We start from the raw sequence: 11,789 nt of genomic DNA, 5'->3' as shown, positions 1-11,789 counted from the left end.
GGATGAAATTCATAACTTACCATAGTCCGCCCCCCCCCCCCCCCCCCCCTCCCCCCACAAAAAAAAAGAGCTTCATCTTCTTGGAAAATAAACAATTCTTTATCACCATTCTCCTAAGGGAGGACCAGCCCTTTGGTAGGGGGTTCATCCTAAATCCTTTGACGGAGTGATTAAAACTATTTTTATGCATCTATAGTAGGTGTTGATCCCCCTTTGACTAAGTTCTCTTCGAATATTGAATCTCTTAGTTGAAATTTTGGTTCCGCCTCTGCATTCTCCTATATGTATCCTTGTTCAAATTGAAAATACGTATGATTGCCAAAGATGAAATGTTATGAAGCCAATAATTTAAAAGTTAAGTTTCTACAAGTGGAAAGCTTATGAGGACTTTACTTTTCCAGTATGAATCATCTATGTTAAGTTGTTTAGTGTACAGTACTTTTTCATAAAGCATGCCTAACAAACGAAAATATTTATTAAAATAAGCAAATCGCAAAAGTTTAACCAAACTGGCTAGAAGCCCGCCTTTTTTACTATTTCTTTTTTTGAATTTAGCCTGCGCGTTTAGTTGAAATTATGTAGCAAGTTCCAAGTATAACTACAAATGTGGATGATACCCTGTACTAGTATCATATTTCGATTCGATCACGTAGATGTAGTTCACTCTAAGATGTTGGACTACCAAGTTTAACGTGTCACATGTGTCAAGTTGTTTGGTGTATAGTACTTTTCCAATATCATTGCTGACGAAAAATTATATATTAAAATAAACTGATTGTAAAAGTTAAGCCAAATATGCTATGAGCCAACCTTTTCCACTTTTATTGAACTTAGTCTCTGCGTTTTTATTTGATATTATCTAGCAAGTTTCAAGTAGCTATAAATGTGGATGGTAAACCTTACCACCATATTCCAACAATGTAGATGGTACCCACTACCTATAAAACTTTCTGTTTTTGTGTGTGGGTCAATATATTATTTAATATGCTGATAACTCTTTTTTCGGATCACATTATTTCACTGTTGTCATAGTTTAATTTTTGCATTTTCTTTTGTTCAAACTGTTTGGAAATGTTTTATTTTAAGTCGATGGTTTATCGGAAACAACCAATAGATCTGCGTACACTCTGCTCTCTCCAGACTTCACTTGTATGATTACACTTGATATGTTGTTGTTCAGGTACCTATGTTTGTCTACAACAAATGCAAGGACAAAAATAATGACAAAAACTTTCTATTCAAGTATCAAAGGATACATAAGTTTATTAATGTACTATTTTCAAGCCCAAAGAGCAAGGATTGACATAGTAGTAGAGCCAAGAAGAAGAGCAATAAAAGATACTTTTTTCAAGAATGGTTGGCCACTCATCAATTTGTTGTGAAAGAAATCAAGAGCAATAAGATCCACTAAGGCCATGTATATGAGTATACCGGAAGATAAAGATCCCAATAAACCTTCAAGGATTAATGCATTTGGGCTTGTGTCATCATATCCTGTTATTGAAAAAACAATCATTCCCAATAATATACCCATTGGTGTTGTCACTGAGAACATGAAACTCATGTAGGCTGTTGTTCCCAAGCTAAATCCCGCCTGTAAAAAAACATATTTTTACCAAAAACGTTAACTCTTTATTAACAGTTTAAACTCTTCTATTCAAACACGTATTGTTGAGAAGATTCTACAGCAGTCTAATATCGCTAATCACATACTATTGCTCTGCAAATTTCTTGCGAACTTAGGAAAGAATCCAAAGCAAATACTATCTTTAATGAAGCTGTTTCACTTCGTTTAAAGATTAGAGCTTTCACTGAAGTTAGAACAAGAAGATATTTCAAATTTCAGATTGAGAACTAAAGGAAATAAATATAAATATAAAAAAAAGGCAGTTCGATGCACTAAAGTTTCCGTTACTCGCACGGTCTGGGGAAGGGCCCAACCACAGTGAATTGTACCCTTACCTGCATGTCTGTTAGAGGCTATTTTCAAGGATTGAACTTGTGATCATGGCAACAACTTTACCAGTTACTCCAAGACTCGCTTCAAAAGGCAAATAATTTCGAGGCTAAGATTTATGTCTAATTCCCGCCCGTAAAAAAACACTTACATCAACATATTTTTACCAAAAACGCTAACCCTTTATTAAGGGTTTCAATACTTCTATTGAAACACTTAGCCTTTGGCAGATTCTAGAGCATGTTAATATCGGTAACTTTAGATTCAATCATATCTTTAGAGAAGGCAATTATTCTGCAAATCTTCCAGCCAACTTAGGAAAGGAGTCTAAAGCAAATACTATCTTTTATGAAGCTATTTCACTTCCTTCAAAGGTTGGAGCTTCAGCAAAGTTAGAACAAGACTATATTCAGAAATAAAAGAAATAAATATGTTGCAATATTTCCGAGGCTTAGATTTTTGTCCTTCTAATGTATAATTATAATTTTTGATATAGAGAGAGAGATTAAAAGTCATACTCACTCTTCATATAGATGAATCTTCAGAAAAAACAAACCTAACTGTTTATTGGAGCATTAAATTATCGACATTTAGTAATATTGCTTGATACTCATGAAATTTTTTTACTCCCTTGACCTACTTTTTTTTTTAATTCATTTAAAAAAAAATGACCCCCTTTATTTTTTGGCAATATTTTAATTTAAAAAAGAATGACCTCTTTTTCTTTTTGGTAATATTTTAATTTTAACTTTCCACGTGGCATGCTTAAGGTCACAATATTAAAGAACATTTTGATACATTTGACACAACTTTAATCTAAGGGCACAGGATTCAAAACTCTTTTATTTTCTTAAACTTTCTGCCAAGTCAAAGTAGGTCATTCTTTTTTAAACGGAGGAAATATTAAATTCGAAGCAATAAGTATTACTATATAACAGACAAAACTTAGCTCTCACTAACGCGGAGTTTAAAGAAGGATCGAATCACAAGAATCTATAAAAGACTGTTTTCACCATTTAAATCCATGACTTCTTGGTTATATGATAACAACGACCTAACCAGTTACCTAAAGGCTTCTAACAACAATAACAATAACATATTAATATAATCCCATATATGAGATCTTCAACCTTTAGACCTTTTCAAATAGACCCCAAACCACGACTTACCTTGAATAAAAATAAACAAATTACCTGTGCAATGCAACCTCCAAGACCCATTCCTTCAAATATCTGGTGAAAAGAAAGTGCAGCCACAAGTGGTCTAATAGTACACTGATTCTGTGACATCCCTAAAGTCACACCAATTATAACTGAATGAAAAATTATACCAATTTCCAACACTTGTGATACCAATCTCTGCTTCATTTTCATCAATTCCTCTGCCTCTTTCTCCTGCTCCGCGTGCTGAATCTCAACATCAACAATTTTCTTACACACACTTCCCAATTCTTCACTCGTACCCACTGCTGCATATCCTCCATCGCGATTATGACCCTGTTGGTGATTTTCCACATGCGACGTAGCAGTCAAATCTACTAACAACGCTGTTAGTACCCCGATCAATGTCACCAGACCTGAAAAAGGAAAATCCTTCCAAGGATGACGCGAAGTAACCTGACAATCAGAGAGTGCATCGAAAGCATCAGGAAGTACGTGGACAAGCGATGTAGAGAGAATTACACCGGCTGCGAAACACTTGATTAGTAGAATTGCTTTATCATGAACCGGTTTTCCCTGAAATAACCGGGCTAAAAGAACCGGCAACGATATACCGACAACACTAGTGAAGAAGATAACGAATATAGAAATGCGTTTGAGATTCATCGCCGCTTTGCCATCTCTACACGCTAAAGCCCTCTCTGTATCCGTCACACACAAAGCCATATTCGTCACTAAGATTCAAAATTTGAAGTTTATAAAAAAGAGAATCTGCAAAGAAACTACTTATTTTTCTGTCTCGAAAAAAAAATCAAGTTAAAATTTGAAGTTTATGAGTTTCTAGCACACTAAATTTTGTTTTCGGAGGCAGTTGTTTAAGTGGACTGATTCAAAGTTTGTTAGTCTATTTTGTTAGTATTACACGTAAAAATAGTAAATGAGTTGATGGATGAGATGATGACATAGACTTCATTTTAGGATCTTGATGAAAGTGGAGTACACGAGGAAGTGTTTTGTTTAGTCAAGTTAGCATTAAGACTATTTGTTGTGCTATTGTGGAATTAGTGGTATTTACGTGTGACTTCCATTGTTATTTCTTGTGACTGGATTTTGCTAAAGTAAACACTTTATTTTGTATTTTGTTGAGATTTTATTCATTGATAATTCTTTAAATTTATCAGTAAATTAAGTTTAATATTTGAATTATGGAATTATGCTTAAAATTTAATGGCTTATCGAAACTGAATAATCTATGCAATTGTCATTTGAGAACACACTCAATTTGTTTGGGATTGGGTCGGGTGGATCGAGTTTTAAGTATGGTAAATGGATTTGAAATTGGAAGAAAAAGAATTACACATAGGCGTCATGTAGGAAAATAAGAGCGGGTCATAGAAATCAACGTTTCATGGAAGAAATGCGCGCATAGTTGAATGGCAAGGACAATTTTGTTGAGGAAGTATGACAAGAGGTGAACATTTTTTTTTTTTTGGCATTACAGAAATAATATGCTCCTTTTCAATATAATTAAACAACGTAACATATTTTAGTATTTAACTTATTTATATAATTATCATTTGAAAGCACACAGAATTCTTTTTATAAATTTAATATATTGATCGATATACTGTCATATGATAATTTGATCCTTTGTGAGACACTTTTAATTCCTTAATGATATCATTATAATATATTTATATATTGACATAGGGTATGTTTGGTACGAAGGAAAACATTTTTTAGAAAATGTTTTCTAATTTTCTCATGTTTGATTGGTTTAAAGATTTTAAAAAATATTTTTCAAATCAACTTATTTTCTTCAAATCTAAGAAAAATGATTTCCCTGCAAAAAGTAAGGAAAACATTTTCCAAAACTCTTTTTCAACTTCACTTTAAATTGAAATATTCACACAACTCTCAAAATCACTTATCCCTACTACGACCCACAATCCCCCACCCCCGACCCCCCCCCACCCTCGCCCCTACCACCCCTATTAAAAAAATATTTTAAATTTTTTTTAACTTCACCCCCGACCCCACCCCCACCCTCGCCCCTACCACCCCTATTAAAAAAAATATTTTAAATTTTTTTTTTACTTCACCCCCTATTCAAAACCCAAAACCCTACTCCCTTCCGCTTTCCAATTTTTTTTTTTTTTTAATTCAAACTTTTTTCTAATCTCCCCTATCCGAGCAACCTACCAACTTCCTTCCCTCCCCCCCCCCCCCCCCCCCCCTTCCCCCACCCCCTCCCCCCCCCCCCCTCCCCAAAAAAAAAATTGTCTTTTAAAAAATCAAAGTTATTTTCTTAACCATCCTTACTATCTATTTTGACAACCCCACCCCCACTTACCAACCCCCTCTTTGAAAAAAATTAATGTTTTTAATTTATTTTTTAAAAAATTTCAAAATAAAATTCTTATCTCACCTTTTTTATCATACTCGTTCTCATTGTTTTTGTTAAATATATACAAATACTTTTTAAAACATATACTTATCCAATTTACATAACGAACACACAAATATAAGTAAGAAACAACTTATTTTTCTAGAAAATATTTTTCCTCCTTCATATCGAACACACCCTAAAAACCTATTTTTTCGAGATCAAAAATTATTTTTTAAAAATATATTTTTACGCTTTAGCTAAATACTAAAATATATTTTTTGAAAAATATTTTTTCATTCACCAACCAAACACTATAAAATATTTTTCAAAAAATATTTTTCATTCATCAACCAAACATAAGAAAACAAATAAAAAATTAACTTATTTTCAAAAAATATTTTTTAAAAGAATATTTTCCATGAAAAATATTTTAATTCCTAATAATATTATTGAGTTATCCTTCAATCATACTTTCCCCCGTGATAGCTCCACGTGGTAACTTGCAACCTTTTGACTTCTCAATTCTTCACCTTCTTTTTCTTAATTTTGAGCTCTACGTCTCACTTTCATGACTCCGATTTTTTTTGGAAGGGATACGGGGTAGGGGGGATCAAAGACTTTTCAATTTTCGTAGTCCATATCAAATTATTTACTCCATCTTAAAAGAGGTAAAAATAATATTCTCTACGATAATACTTGTTAACTATAATAAAAATAAATATTTAATAATAATTATTTAATTTATAAAATAAATAAATAATTTATCCATTTTACTCTTATTATTACTAGTTACTATCACTCAATTCATTTATAAAAATATTAAATTTATTATATTTAAATAATATAATAAAATTATTTTTATTATTTATTATTTTTTAATTTGTGAGACAAGTCAATAGGACAGAGAGGGAGTCCTAGCTCTAGTCAATATCTATCTATATCAAATAAAAGAGGTAAAAATCAAATGCCAACTAAAATAATATTTATCATTAAAAATTAAACACTAAAATAATAATTTAAAAAATCATAACTTCTACACACAAATAAGCAAATCACATTTTTTACTCCTTAAATGCCAACTGCCAACTGTAAACTTAACTCCGAAAATACTTGAATTTGAAAGTTCCTTTTAAATCCGAACTGGTAACTCCTCAATATTTATCCTCATTTACTATTACCATAAAGACTATTTCCAACTCTTTTATATATTCTTTTATCAATATAAAAAAATTATTGTTACAACTCACTTTAACATTTTTACTTAAATTTTATTTATTTACTCACCTTAACAACTTTCAAATAAATTAAATTCCCCCTATAGCTGACATGACAAATGAAAAATGAGTAAATTTTTTTTTAAAAAAAAGACCAATTTATTTTTATTATTATTATTATTATTATTATTATTATACATACATACATACATACATACATACATACATTTATACATACATATATATATATATATATATAACATTAAAAGAAAAACGTCTTATAGACACTTTCATCTTCTTCATCACTCCCCTTCTCCATCCCCACGCCCCCCCCCCCCCCACCTACAACACCCCCTTTCATCTTCTTCATACCCCCACCCCGTTTCTTCATAATTTTCTTCCTATCAAATCCTAATTAATCCAAAATTTTAGTTTTCGACAATCAAGAAGGGTTCAAGATTGATGAACAAGTTTGATTCTTGGCCAAGAATTTCATGTCATGCGAATATCATCTATGCCATTTTTGAATTTCGGATTGTTTATGCCATTTCTGTAGACATTTTTGAGTAGGAAATTGAAAATTTAGGAGTTTTGGAATTTTAGGTTTTGGTTAATTTGAAAGAATTTGGATTTGAGATTTTGTGCATTGATGTGTTTTTGTGATCATGTACTTGTATTTAGTTCATTAATGGATTTGCTCAAGCTAATTCAAGTTAATTTTGCATTTGATGAAGAAAAAAAATTATTAAAAAAGCCTGTGGTAATGATGAAAGAAATAGAAAAAGTGATGCTTTTATGTGAAGAAGAAGAAGGAGGAGGGGGAAGGAGAGGGGACGGGGGCCGCTGTCTAATGAAGAAATTGAAGGAATTGGGGTGGGGTTGGATGGGGCTGTAAAAGAACGAAGGGGGTGAGGGTTGTGAAGAAAAAGAAGAAAGGAGGGTGGAGTCTATTTTATTTATATAAAATATATTTTTTTATAAAAAATATACTCTTTTAAATATATATATAAAATAATATATATTTTATATATATAAAAATAGTATATATAAAATATATAAAAAGTTAGTGTGTGGGATTATTAAAAAAAATAAAAAAAGTTTACGTAGCAAATTATATGGCACTGATGTGGCACTGATTTGACAATTACGTGGTGTATATGTAGCGCACTCTCTGTCGTGAGAGTGGTATTCAATTTCGAGGGGTGAAAATAATTCACTTTAAAGATGTTAAGAAGGGTAAATAAACGAAAGTTAAGTTTAAGTGCTAAAGTGAATTGTGACCACAAGTTGGCGGGCTAGAAAAAAATTTGACTTTAAATCTTCTCTTTTGAGCATGCACTATAAATTATACTACATAGATTTTGAAGAGTCTTTGATTTTTAGTACTAGGCCCATTATGCTACTAATCATCATTACGGTAAGTGTACTTATTAAAAGAATGTTTGATTTTTTTACGAGAAGATGTTATAGTTTTACCTTGAACTATTCGCAAAAAGGTTGAGACATATCCAAATTGTAGGATGGTTCTATTATATCTGGACTAATTAAAATTATATTTTTGACAATCTTAGTGCTATGTGGCACATACGTGGCACAACACACTGAGTGGTTCACGCAGGCACACATGTGTGCCACGTATGTTTCACGTAGGTACTAAAGTTGTCAAAAATACAATTTTAATTAGTATAGGGGTAATAGGACCTTTCTAAAATTCGGGTGTGTCTCATCCTTTTCACGTATAGTTCAAAGTGAAAATAGATTATTTTCTCTTTTTTTATTTCAAAACATTTTCTTGCTATAGATTAATTTTTTATTTTATTGGAATTTCATCGAGTATGTTGTTACTGTTGTATAGGTAATAACCATATTAGTACTTGCATTATGTAAAGTCTCTTAAATTATTTAGATGTTTTACTTATTTGAATTCTCTTTCTAATTTTTTCTGCTTTACTCCAGAGAAAGAAATAATTTTAAACTACATGCAATTAAAAACTACAAGAGCAATATTTGTCGAGAAGATCTCTGTTATTTCATTTTAATTAGGAAAACATATATTTCAAAATTAATGCATTTTATTTTGTTTTTGCAAAAGCAATTAAGAGGAATAAAATTATCACTTAATTGGTGGGCTTTTGCAATGTTTGCATGTTTCAACACAAAATTCAGTTCAATGAATGAAGATGATGGCAAACTGGTCTTTTCCATTACTATTCTATTTTTATGTTCTTATAAGCAAGTTCTTTTATTAAATTGGGTTAATTTTTTCATGTTGTAGAAATCTTTGTAGTGAAATAGATTTGAATTTTGAAGACTTTGGTTTTTGTATATCCTTTGACTTCCTTTCTAATGTGTCTTTCATTTATGATTTCAACTACTGCACGCGTTTCAAGAATTTTATAGCTTTCTGTGAAAGTATGAGGTTATAATTTTGACGATCTATTAGAAATGTGATGAGCCATGTTTTTTACAAAATCATGATTGTTTGTTAGGATTTAGGATTTGACGATAAATATTTGTATCCCTTCTAAAAATTAGTTATAAATTTGTCTAGACACTTTCCACGTTTAAAGATTGCTAGGGATCAAATATAAACATTAAGTTGTATCACGAGTTAAATCATAATCTTTAGACGAAAAATTTAGTGCGTCACAATAAAATTAACCAAATGCTTTGTGTCTCTTGCTATCATTTGAGTGAATTCTGAGAGAAAATATGTCTTAGCAAATAGAAAACTTCTAACTTGTCTCAAATGATGCGTATTAGAGGAATATAAGTTCTCCAAGGAAAATTCAAAATGTTTGAAATTATGATTGTTTATCCACATTTCGTGAATCTAATCTTGTAACTTTTCGTAACAAAATTTAAATTTGAATGATGAAAGTGAACATTTTATTTGTACAAATTATACACAAATTACTAATAACAACTTTTATAATGTAGTAGCTCGACTATATAACAAAAATACACTCCAACTTTTTTATATTTTGGTCTACGTTGCCTAATTTTTTTTCTTTCTTGTGTGTTTTTTTGTATGTTATGGACAATCCTCAAAGTGATTTTCTATTTTTTTTAAGAAAAAACTACAAATTCTCAATCCAAAAGCTTCATATTAGACAACTTATTAGTGAGTCTAATATGATATTTCGTTTTAACAAGAAAGATTATAAATTCATATTATTAACTGGCAGCATATGGCAATTTCTATTATCTTTTTAAATAAAAGTATAACAATCTTTTAACCATCTTACCATTTGATATTAGTGCAAATCCATCATAAGATTTCATCAAATATGATCTTTGCATACTTTCATCTTTAAATTGTTTCACTAAAAATCACCTTTTACGTAACTTTTAAACTCTAACAATTTATTTGATATGTTAATTCAACGATATTTAGATAGTAGTATATATATCTTTACCGCACGATCAAAAGTATTTATTACTTTTTTAAAGTCCATGTGTTGTTAAATTAAAACACGTAAAATAAAACGATGAGATAACATGATTTTCTAAGCAATAGAAATAGAAAAATGTAAATTTAATGTTATTGCTTAATATCACTTATTTCAAATACAGCCTTTCAATCTCCTTAAAAATATCATCACAATATTTCATCAGATATGGCTATTTTAAAATATTATTATAACTAACTTTCAATCTCCTTATTCATCCTAATATTTCATCAAAAAAATTTCTTTTTAATTAACTTGAACTTAAAGTTGTTTGATCCAACATCCCAGTACAGTCCAATCTCATCACCAATGTTCGATCCAGGATTTGCAAACAAATCCTTAGAGACAATTGCACAGTTCTTACTAGGCTTCAGCATTTGAACATAAGCGGTTCCCCGATTTTCAGGGTTTGCCGCTTCGGTGAAAAGGAAATAATAATAATAGGAGTTAGAAAAATAAAAATAGAATTTGAAATAAAGGAAGATATGCAAAAAGAAGACATAATATTAGGAATAAAATGGTTAGAACAAGTAAAACCATACAATATAGAACATACACAATTATCTATAACATATAATAAAGAAAGATTATTCATAAAAACAGCTTTAACATGATATGAAAATATATGTACTTATAAAAATAATAGTAGAAGGATATTATAATAGGTATTATACACCTATGATAGATACAGGAGCAGAAGCAAACTTATGTAGATACAACTGTTTACCAAAAAGTAAATGAAATAAATTAAAAATACCAATAGTAGTCAAAGGATTTAATAATGAAGGAAGTTCAATTACATATAAAGCTAAAAATATAAAAATACAAATATGGGATAAAATAATAATAATAGAAGAAATCTATAATTATGAACTAACATCAAAAGATATGCTTTTAGGAATGTCATTTTTAGATAAATTATGCCCACATATAATAACTAAAATAGATTGGTGGTTTACAACACCATGTAAATAAAAAGTAAGGGCAGAAAAAGTTATTAATAAAATAAGAAAGAAAACTGATTGGATAAAAGGAAGTAAAAAAATTACACAAAAGTTAGAAAATATAAAAAATACAGAAGACTCAGTAGAACTAGTTGTATTTTCGATAAATAAAAAAGAAATAACCATATTTTCAATAGATAAGGTAGAAATAATAAAGAAAAAATTAAGACAATTATATAGAAGATCCATTAAAAGGATGGGAAAAATATAAAACCACTATAAAAATTGAATTAGATAAAAATAGCATAATAACTCAAAAACCATTAACATATAATTTTGACGATTTAAAAGAATTTAAAATGCATATAGATGAATTATTAGAAAAACAATATATACAAAAAAGTAATAGTAAACACAATAGTCCAGCATTTATAGTAAATAAACATAGTGAACAAAAAAGACGAAAAAGTAGAATGGTTATTGACTATAGAAATTTAAATGCAAAAACTATGACATATAATTATCCAATACCAAATAAAATATTAAAAATAAGACAAATACAAGGATATAACTACTTTAGTAAATTTGACTGTAAATCAGGATTTTATCACTTAAAGTTTGATGAAGATTCTAAGGAATTAATCGCATTTACAGTACCACAAGGATTTTATGA

At 29.9% G+C, this 11,789-nt stretch overlaps 1 protein-coding gene across 1 annotated transcript; it reads right to left on the bottom strand.

The window, feature by feature from the left end:
• Nucleotides 1–1,218: 1,218 nt before the first annotated feature.
• Nucleotides 1,219–4,156, bottom strand: LOC107871213 (zinc transporter 6, chloroplastic). Its single transcript, XM_016718068.2, has 2 exons — nucleotides 3,151–4,156; nucleotides 1,219–1,594 (listed from the first exon to the last, which is right to left on the bottom strand). The coding sequence occupies exons 1-2, from the start codon at nucleotides 3,841–3,843 to the stop codon at nucleotides 1,280–1,282; spliced, it is 1,008 nt and encodes a 335-aa protein (XP_016573554.1). The 5' UTR covers nucleotides 3,844–4,156; the 3' UTR covers nucleotides 1,219–1,279.
• Between the last annotated feature and the right edge of the window lie 7,633 nt (nucleotides 4,157–11,789).

This window comes from Capsicum annuum, chromosome 5 (genome assembly GCF_002878395.1).
Source record: "Capsicum annuum cultivar UCD-10X-F1 chromosome 5, UCD10Xv1.1, whole genome shotgun sequence".
Taxonomy (NCBI): domain Eukaryota; kingdom Viridiplantae; phylum Streptophyta; class Magnoliopsida; order Solanales; family Solanaceae; genus Capsicum; species Capsicum annuum.
This window is presented reverse-complemented; position numbering and strand designations above follow the sequence as displayed.